This window comes from Mesoplodon bidens, assembly GCF_964165515.1.
Source record: "Mesoplodon bidens genome assembly, chromosome: 9".
Lineage (NCBI taxonomy): Eukaryota > Metazoa > Chordata > Mammalia > Artiodactyla > Ziphiidae > Mesoplodon > Mesoplodon bidens.
In genome coordinates, this window is record NC_138166.1 from 74,734,632 (window position 1) to 74,759,786 (window position 25,155).

The window sequence follows — 25,155 nt, forward strand, 5'->3', positions numbered from 1 at the left end:
GCATATAATGACAATTTTACTTCTTCCCTTCTGACTTGGATACCTTTTCTTTCTTTTTCTTGTCTGATTGTTGTGGCTAGGACTTCCAGTACTATGTTGAATAGAAGAGGTGAGAGGGGGCATCCTTGTCTTGTTCCAGATTTTAGCAGGAAGGCTTTCAGCTTTTCACCTGGAGTATTATTGGCTGTGGGTTTGTCACTGATAGCTTTTATTATGTTGAGATATGTTCCCTCTATAGCCATTTTGATAAGAGTTTTTTTATAGTGAATGGATGTTGAATTTTGTCAAATGCATTTTCTGTATCTGTTGAGTTGATCATGTGTTTTGTTGTTGTTGTTGTGCTGGGCCTTAGTTGTGGCACGTGGGTTCCTTAGTTGCAGCTAGCTGGCTTCTTAGTTGTGGCATGTGAACTCTTAGTTGTGGCATGTGAACTCTTAGTTGTGGCATGCATGTGGGATCTAGTTCCCTGACCAGGGATCAAACCCAGGCCCCCTGGGTTTGATTGGGAGCACAGAGTCTTAACCACTGTGCCACTTGGGAAGTCAAGATCATGTGGTTTTTGTCTTTTCTTTTGTTGATATGGTGTATCACATTGATTGATTTGTGTATGTATTACCATCCTTGTGAACTTGGGATGAATCCCACTTGGTCGTGGTGTATGATCTTTTTTATGTGTTGTTGGATTCAGTTTGCTAATATTTTGTTGAGAATTTTTGCATCTATATTCATCAGAGATATTGGCCTGTGATTTTCCTTTTTAGTAGTGTCGTTGTCTAGTTTTGGTATCAGGGTGATGGTGGCTTCAAAGAATGTCTTTGGGAGTGTTCCTTCCTCTTCAATCTCTTGGAAGAGTTTGAGAAGGATTGGTATAAGTTCTTCTTTGAATGTTTGGTAGAATTTGCCTGTGAAGCCATCTGCTCCTGGACTTTTGTTTGTAGGGAGTTTTTTGATTACATAATCTATTTCACTTCTAGTGATTGGTCTATTCAAGTTGATAGGGGGTACGCAGGTGCAGAGGCTGGTGCTGGGTTCTGGGGTTCTCGGTAGTGGTGGTGGCTCATGCACACCCCTGGAGCATGCAGTGGGAGCAGAGGTGGCTTGTGACCTCTCCTGGAGTCTGCGAGAGTATTTTTAATTTTTGAGGAACCTCCATACTGTTTTCCATAGTGGCTGCACCAATTTACATTCCTACCAACAGTGCCTAAGGGTTCTCTTTTCTCCATATCCTTGCCAACACTTATCTCGTCTTTTTGATGATAGCTATTCTAACAGGCATAAGGTGATATCTCACTGTGGTTTTGATTTGCATTTTCCTTATGATTCGTGATGTTGAGCACCTTCTCATGGACCTGTTGGCCCATCTGTATGTCTTCTTTGGAAAAATGTCTATTTAGATCCTCTGCCTGTTTTTAATTGGATTGTTTGGTTTTTTGCTGTTAAGTTGTATGAGTTTTAAAAAATATGTTTTGGGTATTATTCCCTTATCATATATATATGATTTGAAAATATTTTTCTTCTATTTTATAGGTTAGGTTTTCCTTGTGGTGGTTTCCTTTCCAGTGCAGAAGCTTTTTGGTTTCTATGTTGTCCCCCTTGTTGATTTTTGCTTTTCTTACCTTTACTTTTGGTGTCAGATCAAGAAAATCATCACCAAGACCAATGTCAAGGAGCCTACCCCCCTATGTTTTCTTCTAGGAGTTTTATGTTTGCAGGTCTTACATTCACGTCTTTAATCCATTTTGAGTTAATTTTTGTGTATGGTGTAAGACAGTGGGTTTAGTTTGGTTCTTTTGCATGTAGCTGTCCAGTTTTCCCAACAGCATTTATTAAAGAGACTGTCCTTTCCTTACTGTATATTCTTGGCATCTTTATCAGAAATTGTCCATATATGCATGGGTTTATTTCTGGGTGCTCTATTCTATTCCATCGATTTGTATCTGTTTCTATGCCAGCACTATACTATTTTGATTTGTTATAGCTAATATAGTTTGAAATCAGGAAGCATGACACTTCCAGCCCTGTTCTTTCTCAAGACTGCTTTGTCTATTCGGGGTCTTTTGTGGTGTCATACAAATTTTAGGATTGTGTGTTCTATTTCTGTGAAAAAAGTCATTGGAATTTTGATAGGGATTTCACTGAATCTGTAGGTTGCTTTGGGTACTAGGGACATTTTAACAGTATTAATTTTTCTAATTTGTAAGCACAGAATCTCTCTCCATTTATTTGTGCCATCTTTAATTTCTCTCATCAATGCCTTTTCAGTGTACAGGTCTTTTACCTCCTTGGTTAAATTTATTCCTAGGTATTTTATTCTTTTCAGTGAAATTGTAAATAGGATTGATTTCTTAATTTCTCTTTCTGACATATTCTTGATTTCCTCAAAATATAATCCAAGTAACTTTTTTTGATATGTTTAGCTGATGTCCTCCCTTATTAAGGTATCAGAATGTGTAGGAACAACTATCAGGATTTCTGATTTTCCTATTGTACTTTTCTTTCTGGGAACAAGAAAAATCCTCTATTTTTTCTTCCAGTGAAGACATTGACACCCAGAGATATTACCTGTTGTCTTAGCCTTGTGGCCAGAAACTGCAGCTCATGACTCTTGATAGTCAAGTGTTATCTTCACTATTAAAGACAGAATAGATATGGTGTGTAACTCATATCCTCTCTTCATATATTTCCATAGTCCTCTTTCAAATCAACAATGGCATCTTGCTCTACAACACAAATATTTATTCACAGTAAAAACCAAGCTAAACTAACAGGATTATCTATTCACTAACTTACTCCTTTGACATCTCAGGGATGTTCTCTGAGAAAAATGTTACAAAAGGGGTCAGATAGAATTCAGAAAGTATCACATAACTTCATAGAGTAAGTTTTGTGGAATGGCTCATAGTTGTTAAGAACAGGTGCCTAAATCAGGTGTTGGCTAGGTCAACTGAACTTAATTTGCATTAAATATTTATTGCACAGAAGAAAATATTATGGAAATTCAGCCTTGTCTATCAAAATTGGCTTTTTTCATTATCAGATTTTGACACATCTACTAGCTTTTCTTTTACATAAGCAACTGCAAAATGTGTTACCTTGATGATGAGGTTCTCCTAAATAGACTTAACATAAAAGGAAAATAAAATTTGCTAATGTTTTATATTAATTTCCAATTAGCTATTTCTATGTTAGATGTTTCATACAACTGTAGTAAAATCTGATGCTCATAATACAGCTGTTAGTAGTTGCTTGTGAATTGATTACAACTTGAAAAGATGTTGGATTGCCACAGAGTTCTGGGATATAATTTATTTTTATGTATGAGGGAGGTAACTAGGAACACTATATTACCTCATTTTAATGCTTGTGGATAACTTGTAGGGTTGTCATGTCCTATTTAACTATTGTGAAACCTGGGTCAAAGAGATCAGGTAACTTGTCTTAGGTCACACAGCTAGTAAATGTTAGTGCTTAATTCAGTCCCAAGGCTGTTTATCATCAAAGAACTTTTTACCCCCAAAGCACCCTGACCCTCACCACTAGGTTCCATTATACAGTAGTGACTTTCAAAGACTTTTGGACATGACCCACAGAAAGAGTTATGCTTTACATCACAATCCAGGGCCTACATCCGTGTACCTACATAATAGAAACAAAATCTTTCTATTCTATCCTATTTTCAAAAAAATGGTAGTTGTGACACACTAAATTGATAAAATGACCAATTACTAGGTCTCTATCTGTATTTTGAAAGCTCCTGATCTAAATGCCTTCTTTAGACATCTTCCAGTCTGCCATCCAATTATAAAAAGTATATGTGTTGAATTTTACTAATGAATCAAAACTGTATGGATCAGTTACTAGAGGTCATCTTAATAATATATTCCAAATTTTTTCTCTTCTCTGGTCCTTGAATACACTAATGAGATCCTTATCTTCAGAAAAGCTGCTAATATAAAGCACAATGCCGTATCACTAAAAAATCAAATACGACACAATCTAAGGTGTATGTAAGCAGGAGGAAACACATTACAGCCACCTCAATCTATGTATGTTGGTCTATGATATCAAGAGCATTGAGTTTTGTTCCCAAGATTAATGTCTTTTTGTGAAAACACTTGAGTATCAAATATCACCAGGGTACCAAGAATTTGAGTCCAGCTCAAAGGCGTTATTGTGTTCAAGCCTATTTCCTCCAGCCTCTCTCTCCTATCTACCCTCTGTCCCTTGCTCTAGTTTCATCTCCCTGTCCATGAGGTCCACGCTGTACACCCAAGGATTGCAGAGATGAAGCCTGACAGGTACTGGAATTGATCTCTTCTCTGATCCTTCCTCTACTTCACCCCATGTGGCCTAATCTTCACTATACATTTTTTAAAGATACTTGCAAAGTGTAATATAGTTTCAATGCACCTGTGTATACTTATGTAAATAAGCATTCTGGCCAAGAAAGGACTTTCAGTACTCTCAGACAAGCAAATGACTCTTGGTATAAAATTATACTTTTTTTTGTATGTATGAAAAAATTTTTTTCAATGAGCACCTAATTCCTAGAGCTCCACTAAATGTTTTATTTTAGTTTAAACCAACTAATACTTTCTAACAAGTGTGAGTCTTTCTCTGAATAGCTACTGAAATACCAACATGGAGGACCAGTTTTATAAATGTCCTTAAATTGAACACAAATATCTTTTGCATGGATAAACTACTAAGAGCAATAGACAGAAACTGCAGCAAAATTATTTCACTAATTCAATATTTTATTTGGTGTCAAGGCATATTAACTTTTTAAGTCATTTCATTAGTGAAACAAACCGCCTAGAAAATATTATCCATTGTGCCACTAGAATTGAAGAGGAGTTAAGTCTCATTTATTGAACCATTTACTTTTTTTTATATCCACTTAGGTATAAAACTTTTGTTAAGAAAGATAACACTTTTTATTGCATTATATAATTTCATATTTTACAGGAGTCATAATGCAAATTCATAAGCATAAATATACATGATGCAACCATTAAAAGATTTAAAACTGGAAACTAGAATTTTAACAGGCAAAATACTTAAAAATACTTAATATGGCTTTTAAGAAAAGTAACTGTTGAGAAATGATTTGTTATTGCCCCATTCTAGTCATTTCTCATCAAGTGAACATAAAATTATGATCTCTTTAAAATGGTACCTGTTATCTAAGCCAATGTTGCACACATGTAGTATGCAATGATTCAGGCTTTCTTAAATATACATATGTACATATATATAGACATACAGTACACAGACAGTTGTTTTAATACCCCTGAACATCTTGAGTAAAACTATTATGACTTTTCTATTATAAAACTACTTGAAAAGTGGGTATAACTTCTTGGTATTGCAGTTCAATCCTATAGAACTGAAAAAAAAACCCCTAAATGTTGATTATAAATACATTTTACAAAAAACTGAATAGTGGTCCTGCACTCATACTTTATATTGCAGTGAAAACATTTGATTCATTTGAAGGTATTTACATCTTGTTGTCCTTGGTTTCTGTGTGAAATATACAGAAGAATGAGAATATTGTAGGCAGGCCTATTTGTTAGGTTTTTCTGCTTGTTCATTTTTGTGTAAGTTTCAAATCTTCTTTTGAATTGTTTATTTCTATTTGCCTTGTATTACTGCTGCTGCTGCTTCTTTTGGTGTTCTGGGAACACTGGGTGACTTTACTTCTAGGAACAGGAAGAAAAGATTTAACTCTTGAAACACCCAACTCAGTCTTTGATTTACCGTTGCTGCATTCAGTCGCTTGATGGCTGCTGAGAGGACTGACCTCCTGTAAGAAAGGCAAACAAAATAGCTTGTCAATTTGACATCGTTCCTAACTTCCTCCTCTCCGTCCCTGAGCACGCATGTAGGAGTTTCTGTCTTAAGTTCTCATGAAAAAATGAACAAAAGACAATGGAGGGGAGAAGCTGAATGCTTAATGTCTTATAGACCCACTGGCTGATTTTCATTAGGTCCTTTGTGGTATCACAAAAGTGCTAGACACAGGAGTCAGTGAATCAAGTGCCAGAACCTGGAGTCTCCTCACCAGCTGGAGCTGTATGAAATCAAATTGGACTACTCCAACCATTTCTAAGCAGTTCTACAATTCAACTCTTTCACCTTGAGCACGTCACTTAATTTTTCTGCCTTTAGATCTAATTAGACTATTACTCAACACATTTTGAATGTTTACAAGACAAACACTGTTCTAGGTGCTTGGCTTACAGTAGAGAACGTAAAAGAGCACCATGCTTGCTCTGATGGAGCTTCTGTTGTAGTGAATTAAAGTTCCTGCGTAGCAATTCTCTGACTAAGGAGCTCAAGATCTTCCATTCTTGGAAACTGCATGCTCTTGTTTTTCTAGTGTTTCAGAACTCTTCTGGACCTGGTCTAGGTCTCTCATTTTGCCCCTGAGGAACCAGAGTTGGATAGGTGAGAGTGATGATGCTGGGATAAGACCTTTTATTCATGCTGTTTTCCCTGATCTTGAGTTCACTTGGGTAGGCCTCACTTCATGTTTGCCAGGTCGCAGAACTGAACTTAAGTGAGTATGGGCTGTGACAGGTGAAGAGGAAAGGGTTCCATGGGAAGAAGGAAGGGTGAAGATAGACATGGGGAGGTGTAGGGTATGTTGTTGAAATAGTAAATTACATGTAAAAATAAGTTATGTGAAGTTTAAGGACATATTTGGAAAGAAATGGGGTGGAAAATAAGGAGGATGAGAGATCAGAGGTATGGGTTGGAGAGCGGGTCTAAGCCCTGGCTGCACATGAAAATCACCAAGGAGCTTTTAAAAACCCCAACGTTCAGGTTGTACCTTGGACCAATTACAGCAGAACCTCTAAGGCATGTGGTCTAGGTACCGGGGATTGGAGAAAAAAATCCTCAAGTGGATTTCATTATGCTACCAAAATGAGAACTTCTGCTTTAGGGGGTTTAATTTGCATCTTAATGAGAAGAAAACATTTATTAGTATCTACTCTCCTGATGATTTAAATCTGTATTTATGTAAATATGGGTTTTTTTGTTTGTTTTAAGAAGGCTGGCTGATATGCTACCTGATTAACAGGGCCCCTCTCTGGCCGCATAGGAGAAAGTGATTTCAACTAACACAGACTGCTCTTACTTCTAAAGGGAATTACTTCCTGATAATAGAAGAGGCTGGGCATCTAACCAAGAAATGCTCGCTGACTTTTTCACGGTAGAAGAGGTATGAGCCTGTGAAGCTCTCAGGAGACTGGCAAATGCCAAATGAGTATACTTCACCCTCTGCTGGCAGGTTCTGAGAAGAACATGTATCCACGGGGAACAGTCCTCACAATGCGTTCAGTGGGCAAAGCAATAGGGGGCAGCTTTCCTCCTAATACCCGCATCAAACCGCACATTTAAACAACTCTGTGGTTCTTTCTGAAGAGCCCAGAAAGTATAAAATGATCCATTTTTTAAAAGGTCCCTTGTAAAACAAAGCTTAGCCTACTTTCAGTACTATTTTTCTGGACAGTACCTTATTGTAGCAACCCAATATGGTCCTGTGACAGAGAAAAAGAGGTACAGAACTGTCTTCATTATACAACAGCTGCCAGTCACTACCAGTCAACCTTTTTATGTAGGAAAGTGACTGGGCCCTGTGGACAAAGAGTGGCTCATCGCACCCCTTCCCACTGCGCAAGGAATCCTGAAGAGGGGTCCTGGAGGCCCAAGAAAGGTGTTCTGAACCACAGCTCCTGAACAAATATTTTCCAGCCAGAATTCTCTGCAGGGACCCCAGGTCACCTCCTCAATCATCCTCCCTTACCTGCTCTCCAAACTATGCTTTTGCTGTGCTTCTAAACTGTTCCCAATTGGGGAAAAAAAGCAAATACTATAAGCCAGACAGGTCATGCTCTTCTTCACAGATCATCATGTTATATATTTTTTATACAAGAACTCAGCCTTGTTAATATTCCCCCCAACACACACAGGCTCACACAGCTTCGTGGGTGACTAATCAGGACTGAAACCTAAGGAAGAAGCCGTGAGAGAGCAGGGGCAGGGGAGCCCAGGGCTGTCCGGTGATCAGAGGAGGGTTAATAATGTAACAGTCTCACCAGGCTGACTTTATGAGTCTGCTTTCTGCACTCCCTCCGCCAACAGGTTTGTGTCAGCTGCCATGCGACGGGATGAGAACAGGATGTGAACCACAATGGACATGGCTTGGTGAGCAAACCACATGTTACTAAATGCCTCTTACAAAATATGCATCCTCATAAAATCACTACCGGATAAGAAGTAGTTTTATTGTTTCTGTTCACCCAGGAGTACCTGCTGGGCCATCTCAACTCTGGGCATTTATTAACCAATTGTATAAGTTATTTCAAGAGGTTAAGGAACTCTATTGGAATCCTGGCTCTTCTGTTTTGACATTCTGATTTGTTTTTAAAGAAAAGTCTCTCACTGAAACATGCATGATATGGCAAGTTAAAGTAAACCAGAATGAGATTTTTTGTGTGTGTAGATCTTTGTTATCACTCAGCACTTTGCTAAAATTTACTCCAATTTTCCAAAATAGTGCTCAAATGAAATTCAATATCCCATTTTAAAATACAGCACAAAAGACAGAAAGTTACATTAGTTCTAGTTTCGGCATAAACAAATGAAAACAAATGGAAAGGACACCCAAAATTTTGGAATCAAATAGAAGGAAAAAGAATGCTTTTCTATGTGATTCTTTCAAGCTATTATCCAAACAATAATTTTTCTAACCTTGATTACCGAGTGAACACTTTTGCCTTTATCCTATTTATTTCCCAACTATGGTTTAAAAGTACCTGTGATGCACATTGAAAGATTTGTGAAGTCAAATTCCACAACAATCCTTCTTTGTCCCATTTTGGAGGGAAAGGGGACACTTACCTTTGGTGACACTGGCATTCTTGGATTATTAACAGTTGCTGAAAATGCAGGGTTGTTTCCTGAACGATCAAACCTCCCTAAATCATCCCCAGAATCAGCAATCTGGAAAATATACAGTTTATCAAGTCACTGTGGAAAACCCACAACAGAAGTGTGATCTTTCTCTTACTGTCAGAAGCTCTACAGAACAGACCTTTAAGTCCTATAATGTTCATATGAAGGCTTGAAGTCTTCATGTGAAACTAACGGCAAATGCATGAGAAATAGCCTCTAAGAAAAAAGTCTTTTAAAGTCAGAAGAAGACAACCAGATAAGCCCTATTAAAAAAAAATCACTTGGCACAAAATGAAAGGATATAAAATTTGCAAGATTTTCATTGTTACCTAATTTTTCCAGAGGTTAAGTATTTCGACTCATTTCCAGCAACATTAAATAAGTTAGTCAGTTCTACTTTGTCCAGAGATTATGACTGTCTAAATACAATAGGTGAGTCTTTGGGTGGAAGCTGCACAAGTTCTAACTACCTTCTTATGCTCCCTTTCAAGTAAAAGGCATTTATCAAGGAAGTTTGGTCAAATTTGCTGCAGATATCAGGGTGCCAAAACACGTTGAACTTGATGCTGTTAATGCTTCGAGATTTTGGGTCACTGATTTCCATATTTGGATCTCAAATTTCACAGCTTGAAGACTCTGACTAAACAAATTACACAGGCCACTTATTTTTTTTTTTTTGTAAGGAAAGTTGCCGTTCTATCCAGAACACAAGGCTGCTGTAATGCTCTCTTACTGACTGGTGACTTATGGGCCAGTTAGGAATATGAAAAGGATGTATTGGTGTAATTTGTGGTAACGCAATTAACATATGCAATTTCCGCTTCAGGTTTTTCAGAGAAGGTGTGCTAAATAGAGCTCCCTTATTGTAGAAGGGGTATTTTGGAAGAAAGGGCTTTTCTAAGCAAGGTAAGGGATGCTCTGATTTGGAGCATTAACATGCTATTTGATAAGGAATTTCTGTCAGGGAGTGAGAGTTATGATGTGGCTCTAAGAAGTCTCTCGGCTGCTGGGTTGAACCATTCAATGTCCTCCCCCAGGCGTCCTGCTTACCTTGCTGATATCAGATTCAGATTTGCTGGAGCACATGCTCTGAAGTTCCTTGACGAGATCCGCTTCATCATCCGAACCCAGAGAGAGTCTTTGATCCAAATTCAACGCCAATGATAGATCATTCTCTAGAGACCTAAAAAGATTTTAACATCCTTTAAAGGCATCCATCAATGTCACTTACACAACAACCCACTCCCACTGGATTTTGAAAACTCCCACTTAAAATTCTCAGTAGGGTAAAATTTTATTACACAAAGAAATCTACTTTCACTTAAAACATTCCAGTCTTACTCTTCCCTCTTCTTCTCTGGCTCTAAAGATAAAGCTAAGACACTGTGTGCAGGGGGCAGTGTGATAATGGAGTAAATATGAATTTGCCACATATTAGCAATATGACCAGAGGTCAGGTTTTCTTTTTGTCCTCACTTAGTTCCTGGGTTCCCTTCTCTCTAACCAATTCCTTATACCTACAACATAGAGTTATTACAATTATTATATAGGCTATTGAATACAACAGATCTAACAGTGGACCTGGCAGAAACAAGCATGTGATGCAGATTCAATGACCCCCTTCTGTAATTCTGTGAACCAGGGCACAGGGTCCTAAATGTTACCTGCCAAGTGACTGAGCACACAATTTACTGGGCTACACTGGGGACCTATTTACAAACTAACAAGCATTTTTATTCTATGATAAATAATTCCTTATTTCAGCTTGCTTACAAGTTTGGAGGTATAATCAACAATTCCCTAGGAGCGACATAAGAAAAACAATAAGTCATGCTAGGTTTCTGTAAATCTATCATTAAAAAAAAAAACGGGGCTTCCCTGGTGGCGCAGTGGTTGAGAGTCCGCCTGCCGATGCAGGGGACACGGGTTTGTGCCCCAGTCCGGGAAGATCCCACATGCCGCGGAGCAGCTGGGCCCGGGAGCCATGGCTGCTGAGCCTGTGCTCCTCAATGGGAGAGGCCACAACAGTAAGAGGCCCACGTACCGCAAAAAAAAAACAGTCATCTAAAAGTCTGTTTAAAAGTTCACAAATGCAGGATGTTACCATATCTTTGTCAAATGCATTAATAATAACTACCAAATTTGGTACAAAATGAAGCCAGTGATATTTCTAACCTTTTAACAAACTAAAAGCAAAACAGGCTTTCTGTTAAGAAACTTTTTTTTTTAGAAATTCATTCATTAGATTTCAGTTTAATACTAGCATTTAATTACCTTTTGCTTTTTAAAAAATTAAGTGTAATAGTTGCACAGACTAATAATGAGAATGTGTATTGTTTGTTATGAGTTAAATCTACAAGGGAAACTTACTTTTGTTTTGACAGAGAAGCATTCCTGTTACAATTCAGCTGTAATATAGTCTTATTTTTGATACCTGTTTAAAGAAAAAAAAATGTAATCATTTCAACAGAATGTCCCTGTGCATCTTGAACTCTGCATTTAAAAGAAACAGGCTATGGACTCTGCTGTATTTTCATATTGTTTTTGGATTAAATCCATCTGTTGAAGCCCTGTGGAAGGTCAGGGAATGACCAACAACCTCATGTATTGATATATTTATGACTAAAGACAGTACAACTCACACCACCTGAGGCTCAATTCAGGAATCCTCAACTCTGCTTTCATCAATGGACCCTATTCTAACCAGTCAAGTCCCCACATCCTTAGGCCTTTGTTCTCAAAGTACCTAAAAAGGGGTTAATACATGCCTTTTGATGATGGTAATTTCCCTTTCTCTCCCTTTGTTTGCCTTCCAACGTTACTGACTAGTTACTGACTATGTAGATCTGGAGCAGTTTTTGATGTCTGAGCCCCATGATATATTACAGTGTGGGTGGCCTTAGTGTGTAAAAATTTAACTTTTAATTGCTTTGCGTTTTACGGAAAACAAAATAGGAACAGTATACAAAAAGTCACAGCATTAAAACAAATACTGCATATCACACCAATGTTCTTCAAACTGCGTATTTCAACCCATTTAGAAAATAGAATAGGAAATATCACATTGCACAGGTTGCAGTAAATATATAAATTTGTATCAGTTATAGATACATGCAAACGCACAGGTTTGTGTGTAAATATATTTCTATTTCTCACTGTGGGTTATGATCAAAAAACTTTGAGAAACACTAAATCATTTTAGACTCAAAATGTCTGTTTCTATAGTACACACTCTAAATTTTATAAGTTCATTAACACAGTTGCTTCTGAGTTAATTCTAAAATTGTACGAATGGTGCTAGCACAGATTAATCTCTAAAGAATGATTTTGAAAAGTAAGTCGAATTTGATATATCTTGATTAAAAGCAGACCATCAAAGAATCTCTGTATGTTTCCTCATCCATACTTTCGTCATTATTGTCAGAAAGCAATGACTAGTAGGTTTCCCCTAATTACCATGTAAGTGTACAGCCTTGGGCCCTGCTCTCCAGAAGCCTATGACCAACCCCTCAGCCTTGGTTTAGGTCAGGAAAGAAAAAGGCCGTGTCGTTATTAAATTTTATGCGTTTCCATAGTGGTCTGCATGGAATGCAAAAGGGTTCTATTTTTTTTTTTTAAACCAATGATGTCAAAAAATCAACCCAAACATTGTTGTAATAATTTTTTTTTTAGCGGTACGCGGGCCTCTCACTGCTGTGGCCTCTCCCATTGCAGAGCACAGGCTCCGGACGCACAGGCTCAGAGGCCATGGCTCACGGGCCCAGCCGCTCCGCGGCATGTGGGATCTTCCCGGACCAGGGCATGAACCCGTCCGTGTCCCCTGCATCGGCAGGCGGACTCTCAACCACTGCGCCACCAGGGAAGCCCTGTTGTAATAATTTTTATATCAAATGTAATTATTAGAAAAAGTTACTATTATAAAAAAATTAAAAACTAGAGGCATGTCCACCTTTGGTCCTTAACCAATCAGTGGTTCATGCACCTAAACACTGGCCAATGCATTTTATAAATCTCTGCATTGAAGTCAGTGTAAACTATGGTTGCACACAATTTTATTCATCAAAGTTTTCATGTTTCAAAGAATATTTGATATATCCAATAGCTGTACAACTAATAATTATTTTAAAAATATAAATGAATTTAAAATAATTTATAACTCAATTTTGCCTGATACAGTCTGCCAAGTTAGACTTATTTCCATAATATTGTTTTAAGTTCATATTCACTTTATGGATTTTGTTTGTCAACCCTAAAGTATTGATATATATTGACAATGCTTATTGTTCAGGAAAGCAGCTGGTCCTGAACCCTACAGGAATTCTAATGAACTTGGAAATGATACAGTGAAAAGCCTGCATGGGTGTCCTCCTTTGAGTGTCATGGATTATTATGAGTGGCACAGACTGAAGAAAACAGCATTGGACTCGCCAGGAACGAAAACATGGATTGCAGAACCCCGTTTGTAGAAGTGATTTCGAGCAGGTAACCAAGGGTTTCTGAGCCTCAGTTTTGCTCTCTGTAAATGGAGATGATAATCCTCATCGTAGAGCTCTTTTGGATACTCTCAAGGGATAAACAGGTAAAAGGTATAATCCTTGTTACAGATACATAATCCTTGTTCAGCCTGAGGGAGACTCTTTGCTCTACTGGGGGGCTAGAGTCTCATGACTTTATTCCCTGAATCAAACACTCTAACTTTAGGAAGTAAGGGCAAGCCTTTGGGATCAGAATGTATCCCATTATAAATACATAAAACTTACCTTTACAATGAGAGTTTATATTTTTTTTCAGTGACTGTCCATTCAGTCATTTAAAAAAAAGTGCTCACAATTTATTTTCACATACTTGGGGTAATTACAAAACTCTGGCATGTACTGATATGGTTAAAACCATATTAAATTTTTATTAAAAATCAATACATGCTTCAATATAAAAATATAGTAACAAAAGCAACTTTTTCTGTTTTAAGAAAGATAAGATTTTAGGCATCATATTCTTTTATTTAGCAACCCCACTGCTGTCAACTTGCCATAAAATTACATAAAAGAGAACATTTTGGGGTGCAAGGGGGCTCTTGAAGACCTAAATTACACCTAACAGAAATCCACAATGCATATGAGGTTGGAACATCTTTTCAAATATGATTGCCTTTAGGGAGGACATTTAAAATTTGTACAATTGATTATGCTACTATCAAAGCCAAAAGGAAGAGGTCTAATAATTTATTAGAATGTAAACTTTATGAGGGGAGGTATTTTTATCTCCTGTTTTCACTGCTCTATTTCCAGTGCTTAGAATAAAACTTGGTACACAGTACATCCCATGTATGAAAAAAATGTGTAAAGCTGACTCACTTGTAAAGACCTTAAACTGGTATCAAATACGTCTATAACACATTCTTCTAAATATTTAAGGTTGGCTTAGGAATGCATGTTGGCATATTTCTTTCCTTTTATGTGTCAATTTGTATTACATAAATATAATTGTGTGCATCCCAAGAAAATCAAATTAATAAAAAGCAAATGACCATTAACATGGTAAAGATTAAATTTAATTTCAGAATTCTAGTATGAAAGATTATTTTTTCAGATAGGGGGCTCTCAGATATTTTTGGAGTGTAACTACCACGTGTTTTATTCCATGAAAATATGCATCTGAAATACTCAGAATTTTGCTTTGTTGAATGCAGAGTGATAAAAATAAAGCACGTTTGCATTCAGAAACCACCTCATGGATGCCCACATACGTGTGGGTGACATGCCTGCCCCCCTTACCTTCCTCACTCAGGTCCGGCTTGTTCCAGGTGGGTGAAGAGAACCGGCCAGACTTCTTGCGAGGACTGGTGCTCACCTTTCTCCAGGCACCACTCTCTTTCTTCTTGCTGCAACTGTTGTAACTTGAAACTATGGATAAAGGGAAACTTCCTCCTTTGAAATCAGCTGTATGCTGGTCTAGCTCTGAAATAACAGAAACCATGTTTTGTCAAAAGGACAGAAGCAATAATGCAGTTTCACAGAGTCAAGTAAAATCCAACGTTTCTAATACTTAAAGAAATAGCCTCTTCAAAATCACAGGCTTGTAATACCCAAGTTTTGTCAACCAGCAAACTTTACTTTGAAGTCTGGTATTTAAACATGAGCCAGTAATGAAAAAAGAGAGAGTTCTAAAGCTGTGTTGTGCAACATCTATTACATGGAGATAATTTCTCTCATTACAAAGAGAGAAAATAGAGTGCCCTAAAGACAAATTCAAGCAAGCATTACATAAGAGTGTGAATTTCCTCTCCTCCCAGCATGAACCCACATACCTGCTCTCTGGAGGGGACAGCCATGCAGAACAGCTTTATTAAGCAAGATGCTGAGAGCAGCTCTAACCACAGCCTGCTGTCCCTGGCTAGGGTTTTTAGTTGTTTGCCCAAGGCTGGGTTGTCTTTTCACAGAGGCTCTTGACAATATTGCTTCTTGAACTCTGGGTGCAATGACAGCATTCCACAGCTTAGACATCCACCTTCCGAGAGAGGAGTGGGTTTCACAGTTAGGACCAAGCCTCTCAGGAATCACACACAACTCTACGGGGAACAGGCTGGAAGACTGTGAAACAAAACCTAAGTGTTTCTATGGACAGGCTACCTTTCCCAGGTCATTTTGGAATACGTGAAATTATCCAACACCAAAGTAGTTTGAATTTGCCTTAAATATACAATGTATTTCAAAGGAAACTGCTAACATGTCTCTCGTCTCTTTCTTTATAAGATCCTGGAGTGTTGAATAAATGAATGCACAAATAACATTAAATATATGGAAAGGGAAAAAATACATGGAAAAGTTTATAGACTAAAGAAGTCTGGAAAAAGATTTCCTGAAAGTCTGTGTCTAAATAGCTTAAACTTATTTGCCATTTTCCTTAATAAGACGCATATATTGTATTTTAGTATTTCTGCAATTGGGATACATTTTATGATCCCTGGCAAATTAAATCTGCCTGCCCCAAGGCAGGGGCTCAGCGTCTACACGTGGTGGGTGAGCCCTGTAGAGAGGGGATGGGATCAACCAGCCATGGCCTCAGGTGGACTCTTTGCATTATAGCTGTAGCTGCTGCGGGACTTCAGCCCAAATGTGGAGCACTCAGTGCCAATCAAAATTCCTTCAAAAAAGATTACACTTTGTTGCAGCATTAAAAAACAGTTAATACAGTTAAAGGCTGTAGACAGAACTCCGTCGCCCAGAATAGGAAAGTTTTCAAAGTTATTAGATACTGACATAAGCCTTTCAAGACTGTTAAAACTATTTACTCAGTATCAAGCATCTATTGTCAGCTGCTTTGTTCATGTCTAGTGACACGTAATTCAGGGAAAAAAAAAAGTACAAAGGAAAAAAAAGTACTCCTAAAGGTGCTGAAGGGAAATATGATATAAGCTTTAGCTAAAACAATATATAATTTTTTTAAAAAAGGCAGTTCCTTAATAGGGCTGTTGGGAGATAACTCTCCATGGCATTTCTGTACCTCTTGTGTCAGCTGTTGCTCTGGATTATCTTTTCAAGGCTGTTTTAGTATCGTAAACCGACTTGGAAAAACAGAGACAGTGTCTCCTTCTGGAGCAGAGGGTAGATTTGTTTCCTGACGATAATGAAAGTTATATTTCCTTCCTGGGCAAAGCGTGGGCAGATTTGCCAGCATCCCCGTTAGAAAACTGGGTGATTCCCAAGCTCACAGTTCCACAGCTTTAATGCAAAGCCAGCATCCACCTGGGCCGCTATGCATCACCCCATAGGGCCTGAGGAGGTAGGGAAACCAATGCAAATATGAAGCCTAGGCTGTGGCTGTGCTGAGTGATGAAGTGCTGGGTCAGAGGCCACATCCTGAATGTGGCAGGCTAACTTGTCAGCTTGCAGATAAGGTAAAAATCTCAGAGCCTCTAGCTCTTGACAATGACCATGCAGCAGAAAGTAAAGGCCAAAACTGGTTCCTAAGAATCTTGAGGCTCTGGATGTTAAAAAAAAAAAAAAAAAAAAAAAAAGGCTTAAATTTACTCATGATACTGATAAAGAAAGGGGTAATTAAATGAATAAATGTATTTCTGCTTTTTAACAAGAAATTGCTGTAATTGCTGTATACTTTTTAATATAGCACTTCTTGTGTTCCCTCAATTAGCTGTTACTAAACTGATAGTTTGTCTTACAACAGAGAAGACATATTATCTGCATACCCTGCTTTCCAAAATAGATTTCTGTCCAGGATGCCAAAAAGTACAGAATCAAATCTAACAGCGAATCACAGAACCCTTACTAAAGTAAGCTGGATGGTGACAAATTCTTTCCTCCTTTCAATTTCCTTCTAATTTTCTATTTCATTAACCTTACTGTATATATGTCTGTTTTCATAAGCTGCTCTAAAACACAGTAAGTACATAAGTCTCATTAATAAAAGAGGAAGATTTTCAATTCATCAACAGAATGTAAGTGGGCTTTTTGGGGGGTGGGGTAGGGGGATGGTTACAGGATACTTGACCTAATGTCTCATGTGGGCCTTCCCCAGGAGACACTGCCCAGCAAGTCACACATGAGTCTGATGAAAGTTTTGTAAACAGAGGGAAATTGGGATCTATCTAGTCTTAGCAAAATAGTTTCCTTAGGAAGTACCCACCACACGAGTCATGGTCGTCCTGTGACAGGAGCACAGGGCACTGGCTTTCGTGTTCATGACAAGAGGTGGCACAAGGTGGCCCCTTCAGCTTTCTCACCCCCAAACATTCCCAATCAGCCAGGGCTCTACTTTAAATAGGCAAAGAAGGATCAATGACACTTACTTCACTGTCGCTTGGGCATGCCCTGGGATTACAGGACAAGACAGGAAATACTTTGGCCCAAGAAGTGCTTCCGGTGTGCCCAAGCGGGCCAGGCACGAGTTGAGCTGGCGCCAGACAGCCAGGGCCCAGTCGACCGTCTTGCACACGGGGTCGCAGGGAGAGGGCACCTGACCCCTGAACTAGAGACAGGGAGGGGGAAGACGGGGGCTTGGTTTAGAACAGTGCTTCTTGTCCTTTTGTTTCGAACACTCCAAAACTAAAAATATAAAAATTCAAACTGTAAAACAAAACTGTAGCCAAATCTGATTTTAACCTTCACTTGGGGTGGCTGGAAGACGGCTAGGTAATAACATACTCTATGACGTGTGTTAGCACGAGATACAGATACAGATCTGTAGCTTATTACATGCGATGAAAGGATTCAGACATGATAGTGCAGTGAGACACCCTGGATGAGGTGTCTTACTTGGATGAATTCCTAAACATCAATTCGGGAAGAAATCATTTTTCACATGTGTACAGAATTCCTCACAAGGTCTTGCAAATAGCAGGTGTTCAAAAAAGGATTCTGAATAAATGAAATTAAAATTACATTAAATATTTGAATATTTTGGGTAAGTTATAAGATGGCATACCTGGATCTGTGGCATGTTCACCTTGTATTACTTCTAATTTCCCTAGAAGGAAGGCTCAGCTAAAATGCTAACTTCATCAAAATGGTCTGACGGCATAAAGAAGTATATTTTCAAATTTTAAAATGTGCAAATTTTAAGTAATACTGTGTGACACACACAGTTGAATGGGAGAATTATTATATCTTATAAAAGGTCCCTCTTTGGTAGTACAGAAGGGTCACAAAAGGACAAAGATTTATTTATTATGAGGAGAAATCTCTCAAATATTTAGAAGTCAGATACAGCAACTGACTCTGTATTTTATAAGAAAGCAGATTCACATAAATCTCTACTTTACCAAGGAATTATGATATTAAGACTGAGGATAATACATGAGTGTTTTTATGTCCTACACGAAGGGATAGAATTTGGCCTAGAAAAAATGAAAGAGTGGTTCAGTGATTCTAGCAGCTCCGTTAAAGTAACATCACTGTGTTACATGAGGCTTTGGGATCTGTTATCATAGTTTCCCTTTTCTTCAAAAGAGGAACAATCATATTTCTCCCACTTTCTCTGACCCTCTTCCAGCGAGAATGAGATCACGTGCTACAATTAATAGCTGAATATTAATTTCCTACTAAAGAAAGTATAATTATTTTTATTAAATACTAGAAGCCTGGTATTGTCCAAAAAAGGTCTGCTTACTTATATCCCTGGAAGGAGCTGGAAGAAGTAATTTTGATCACGTGCCAGTGTGCTTCTAAGTGCCCCCAAATATTTGGTTCCATCCTGCGGTTACAAGATTTCTGGCGTTTTGCAGGAGTCATTCATTCCCATTGTACTCCTACCCCGGAATCCTTTTTATTAACCTACTTGAAGTGATTCCTGATAAATGAAAGGCATTACCTCCCCTCCCCTTTCTATTCTTCACAGCACACCCCACTGGCCCATTCGCAAACACAATGGAGGAAAGTGTAGAGCCTGAAACTTAGAACTTTCCTTTCCAAATAAGTAAAATCAATCCTTTTCAAACTATGCTTACCAGAGCCAGAGGAGGGAAAAGGAGGTATACTTTACCAGGTAAGATGTACCTTTCAAGGAAAAATAGCATGGCCCCTGCGCAAGAAAGACATGCAAATTCGTGAAGCGTTCCATGTTTTTCTCTTGGGTAAACCAGGGATTTTGACGTGTCAGTGTAGGCTCCTCTTTGATAAGAAAAGGCACCGTTCTGGTGATAATGGAGGAGGCTAATGCATGTGTGGGGAGCAAGAGGTAGATGGGAAATCTGTGTAGTCTCTTTTCAATTTTATTGTAAACCTAACACTGCTCTAAAAATAATAAAGTCTTTAAGAAAAAAAAACTGGCATCTTTTGCAATTATTTAGGTGAATTTTTTGGCAATAAGATTTAAATATTAATAGTGATGAAGTTAATGGAAGTATCAATAATCTGAAAAGCTGTATACCTATGACTGTCTTTGCCTCCCCTTTCTTCCTACTGATGTGCTTTGGTCAGAAGAATATATTTACGACCAGGCAACTGACTTTAGCAGAGCTTGGGACAGAGGATTTCTGATTCAATTAGGAATTTCAGATACTAATGCAAATCACCACTAGCAGGCACTGTTCACTGAATTACCAAACGCATTCCCATCCCACACTTCTCCCTCCACCCGCCTCCCATGGCGCCAACTCCACAAACGCACGTACGTTCACACACTCTAACATAACAGACACTGAATTTTGTTCAGGAACTTGGTGGAGAGCTTTGGCCTTGGGAAGGTAGTTCTAGCCAAGATCTCTGGTGGAGAGGTGTACATGAAACCAGTCTGGTTAATGAACCATTCAGGGAAAATCTTCTTTCTGGGAGTTTCAGAAAAAGATTCTTTCCCCTTGATAAGGAGGAGACAAAGGAAGCCAAAGTTCCCTCTCTGCACAGCATCCTGCTTCCTGCCTATGAACAAGTTTGTGTGAGGGCGTGATGCCCAAAGTCCTGCAATCCTGAAGGGAGGTCAAGAGACTCACCCAGACCTGGGACCTGACATCACAAAGGTGTGAATGGACATCATCAACACCTACTGCAAGGCATCTGGTTATGTAAGGGAAAAAAGCTTTTTTCTGTGTGTGTGAAGCAGCTAGCAGTAGGGTGTTGTGTTACCTACAGTTTAAAATCCTGTGCTGATACAATGAAGATCCTGTCCTCCAAGTGTGGCCCAACTGTGCGGGATTAAATGATAAAATCTTGCTAAATCGAGCTCTTTTATTTCAAGTCCACCCAGACACTCAGCTACTGGCCCAATTTATGAATATTAAATAGTGATATACTCGAGTTGGTCAGCACTGAATTAATTTTGTTATCTTGATAGAATACAGAATATTTTATTATTCTGAAAAATCACTAAAAGTGATTATTATTCTTGAAAACGTGCCAACAGATAGAGATTTCTAATTTTTTTCATGTGACTTTTTAATAGCGCACTGTAACAAATATTAAAACTAGCTTGAGTGATGGATAATGAAGGCTCCAAGGAAGCAGTAGCTTTTCCTTAAGAAGAGTGATTAATTTTCTAATCTTGTTTCCCACAGCATTTAGAACTTGGAGAGACTCCTCGAGAATAGTTAATAAAAAAAGTAAAACCTATTTGCTGTTTAAAATACTTAAAATAGTCCAGAAACTGCTATGGGTTTTACATGCATTATCCTATTTAACCCTTGCATATCCCCAAATTTTATTTGCTGGGAGCCACACAGTAAGTGGTACAGCTCAAGCCTAGGTCACCTGACACTAAAGGCCCCTCTCCCAGCAATAGGCTGTGCCTGTGGTTTGTTACCTTATTCATGACTTTCCTCCTTAGGAACCTCTGCAGCAGCCCCTGCATGGGCTCACCATCCCACCGCAGCTGTACCCAGCGGAAATGCTGCTGCACCAGCAAGTCGGAGCCCTGGAGACAGGCCTTGGCAATGGTTCCCAACAAAAAGCAGTTCTCATGAAAGTAATAACATTCGGACGTTCTGTTTCCTGAAACAAACCAAAAGCAACAGTCCAACCTCAGCAAGCCACAGTAGGGGTCAAGTTCAAATAAGTGAAAGAAAGACGACCATGAAGCATAGCATGTGCTCTGGGAAACAGAAAGATTAGAAGGATCTCAAAGCAGCCTGCTTCTCAGCATGGTCTCTCTACCATCTTTACCTTTTTGGAAAGTACAGGGGCTTTCAGTGCTGCGATTTTCCAGAGGCCCCAAAAAGTCCCCCAGTAACTCAGACAATGAAGATTTTTCCAAATTCTCTAAGATGATGATGATTTTCTTGTTAGCAGGAGATTGTTTCACTGGGATCAGACATGCTGTGGTCAAAAAGGAAATTCAGTGATTAAAGATTTTACAAAAAACCTATACAAACTGGCAAAGATTTAAGTGTTAGCAAAGACGTGACACAATGGGAATGCTCTGACATTGCTGGGAGACTATAGGATTCTGGAAAACAGTTTGGCATTACTGAATACAGTTGAAGATACACACACACAATGATCCAACATTAGTTCCACAACAGATTCCAAATGGAATCAACTTGAATCTCTACCAATAATAGACCATACAGGAGTATATTCATACAACGGATATGAAAGTGAACAAATTACAGCTACAAGCAACCACATGAAGACTTGTCACAAACAATATATTAAGAAACAAATCACAAAAGGCTACACATAATATGATGCCATCATTTGAAGTTCAAACAGGGGAAATAGTAACCTCATAATTTAGGGATTCATAGATAGTAAAACTATTTTTAAAAAACAAAGAAATGATTATCACAGAAGACAGACTAGTGGTTAGCTCCATGTGCCCCACCCCTTGTGAACAGGGGTGGGGCACATGGGCCCATTCTGGAAGCTGGGAATGTTCTATTTTGTGACCCGGTCAGTGGTTAAATGACAATTTTATTTTAAATTATTCATTGATCTGTAAAAATAGGCGGTATGTATTTTATAGATGGATATTTCAGAATACAAAATGTTAAAATCCTTAAATGATCTTTAAATTACACATATGTAAAATATTCATAAAATTATGGAGATAGGACCTCAGAGACCAGCAGGTCCCTCCTTTCATTTTACAGATCTCAGAGAGGTTAAAGAGATTTGACTCAGGTTTCAGAAACAGTGGTAAGGAAGGACTGCGATCTTGGACTTGTGAGTCTTATTTTAGGGGTCCTCACACTAAAGATGGGAGGCTGAACTGCATGTCAACCGAAAGTGAAAGACGGAAAGTAAATGGAAGATTGCTATTATATGTAGAAGACAAGTCAGTGGATAAAATGTAACTGAAATAGTGCCTGGGCAACTGGAAACAGTCAAATGTTGTTAATATTGTAGTTGATATATATATATATATATATATATATATATATATGTATTTATAAATAATACTTCCTATATACCGATGAGTAAAAAATTAAAATCACTTTTTAATATTTTAGAAGATTCTAAGATGCCCTAGTCTTAGCTAAGTTAACCTTGCAAAAAAGATTAATTTAAAATTCTTGAGAGTGATTTTGTCAAGTATTCCACTTTTCACAAACACTTATGAGAGTACATTATACTCCATTCCACCTCCTAGTTACTATAGACACAAATACATTTTCACTTTCAAAAGAAGTCCCTGTAAATGAATCTCTTCTGAGATTGAAATAGCTCTTCTGGATGCTATAAAGCTTTAAAAACTAGAAGACAGGAAACAAAGCCAGCCACCTCTCAACTGAGTTGTATTTGTTGGGGCTATTACACTAGTGTCTGGCGTGTGCTGCGTCCCCTTCCACAGAGCTATTTAGTAAAGAGTGCTACAGTTCTATGCTTCTCAGGTTCAAGTGTTATTTCAAAAATATGTTTGTTATGAAGTATGATAAACGTATAGTTTTTTAAAACAATGATAAACTAACAGATCTTTTATACCCAGTGGTTTAAAAAAACAAAACCAAACCCAGCAACAACAACAAAACCAGACCAGGTTGAATGGTCTATGTATCGGCTTTTCTGTAACTAACGACTGAAGGTCTCCAGTTTTGCCTTGATTTGCGTTAAGTGTATGGCTAGTTCCAGCTAGAATGTGTCTGCAGGAACATGTAATTGCATCTCAACAAATGTTTTCCAGTGCCCCCTTGCTGTACATACTATGCTAAGCACTATGGAATGCTGGAGGTGACTGATTCTAACTGGGGGGATGTGGCATTTAAAACTGGACCCATTACGAGGAATGGCATCTTGACAGATCAGAAAAAGGCTTTCTAGGTTTAAGAAACGGCATAGGCAGAAGAATGGAGGCCAGGCAGAGCTCAGTCCTAGGAGGGACCAGGGCTTCAAACCAAGGTCAGAACAGTTGCAAGAGTAGCATGACAGACAGCTCAAAGCTGATACATGTGTCTAGTGAGGACAGGCTGGGAGCTTGGGTACAGAGTCACATCAGTGGAATGGAAGCCAGGAGCCCCATCTGTGGGCAGTAGGGCAGCAGGCTGTGTTCTTCACCTGGGCTACACATTACAGTCACCAGGGATCCAACCCCAGAGGTTGTGATGTAGTTGGTCAGTGCTGGGCCTGGGGCATTGGCATTTTACGTGCAGCCAGGGTAAGACTTGCTGATATGAAGTCTCAGAACCCAGCCACAAATGAAAAGTGGAAGGCCCAGGATGTCATTTCAGAAGGGAGTAACTACCAGCTCTGGGGATCAGTGGAAGTCTTTAAGGAGGGGATAAACAGGATTTGACTCCTGCTTTGAGATCTCACTCTGGTGTGAAGAATTGACAGGAGAGCGAAGAAACAAGAAAACACATCTACAGGCTCTCACTGCTGAGGTGAGGACAAGAGGTAACAGGAGCCTCATCCAGGGCCAAGGCACAGAACAAAAGGACAGTGTGAGATGGAGTGAGCAAAGCTCAGTGGTTGATGTCTTGAGAGAGGGGCGGAGAGGGAAGAGCAGTGACAACTCAGAAGTTCCCACCGGAGAAGAGGCCACGCAGTGAATGGAGACAGAGAGCACATGAGCAGGAAAACACTTGAGGCAGGGGAGGTGGTGATGGGTTATGCTTCAGGCCTGAGTGATGAGTGAGGCATCGCTCTTGAGATGTCCAGCAGGGGCTGGGACCAAAGGATGGAGGCAGCAAGGGAGGATTCAGGCTGGAAATAAACGAGTTTATAGGATTGCAGGAGGTCTCTTGGAAAGACACAAACTCGTTCTCCTGAGTCCACAAGCAAGGACTGTATTGTCAGTGACTTAATTAACCCCACATTAAATGGACAGCTTGTGCCCTCGACAAAAGGGGTGTGGGGTGCTGTTCCTAACAGTTGGGTTGGGTTTCCACCTCATCTTTGTTCATCTTGGTCTCCTCTGAGGTACCAATCAAGGGTCAAACAGACTGGGTTTTTTGGTGAAAAGCTTTGTCTTCAACACTGCTGGCCTCATATGTTCAATTTTTTCAGTAACATCTGCTTCTCCATCTGACCACTTAGGTTCAACAACCTAAAGCAAGTTGGTCCAAATGTAAATTTCATTTTAGTTGTGAAATAGCATGTCTAGTTCAAGTTATTTAACATGGTTTCAATTCTAAAATATGAACCAACCATAGAAACAGAAACTCGTTACACCTTTGGGTTTGAAGGATTATTCAACCTCTGATCAGGGTTCATGGAGACATAAGATGGCCACTCACCCCAAGTTATAGCTGGAGATTCCTTTCGGCCTATTGTTGGAAAGTCAGCCATTTGGATTCCCTTTGCC

At 38.9% G+C, this 25,155-nt stretch overlaps 1 protein-coding gene across 4 annotated transcripts in view; it reads right to left on the bottom strand.

Moving 5' to 3' along the window:
* Positions 1–4,751: 4,751 nt before the first annotated feature.
* The window catches only part of CTTNBP2 (cortactin binding protein 2), a 181,696-nt gene continuing 161,292 nt past the window's right edge, over positions 4,752–25,155 (bottom strand). For all 4 annotated transcript variants that reach the window (XM_081244582.1, XM_081244581.1, XM_081244580.1 and 1 more), the window contains 9 exons: positions 21,576–21,728; positions 21,217–21,404; positions 17,774–17,952; positions 15,275–15,474; positions 14,742–14,924; positions 11,338–11,401; positions 10,018–10,150; positions 8,914–9,015; positions 4,752–5,809 (listed from right to left, as the gene is read on the bottom strand). In XM_081244582.1, coding sequence (XP_081100708.1) covers positions 5,594–5,809; positions 8,914–9,015; positions 10,018–10,150; positions 11,338–11,401; positions 14,742–14,924; positions 15,275–15,474; positions 17,774–17,952; positions 21,217–21,404; positions 21,576–21,728 — 1,418 coding nt within the window. In that variant the 3' untranslated portion in view covers positions 4,752–5,593. The remainder of the gene's footprint in view (positions 5,810–8,913; positions 9,016–10,017; positions 10,151–11,337; positions 11,402–14,741; positions 14,925–15,274; positions 15,475–17,773; positions 17,953–21,216; positions 21,405–21,575; positions 21,729–25,155) is intronic.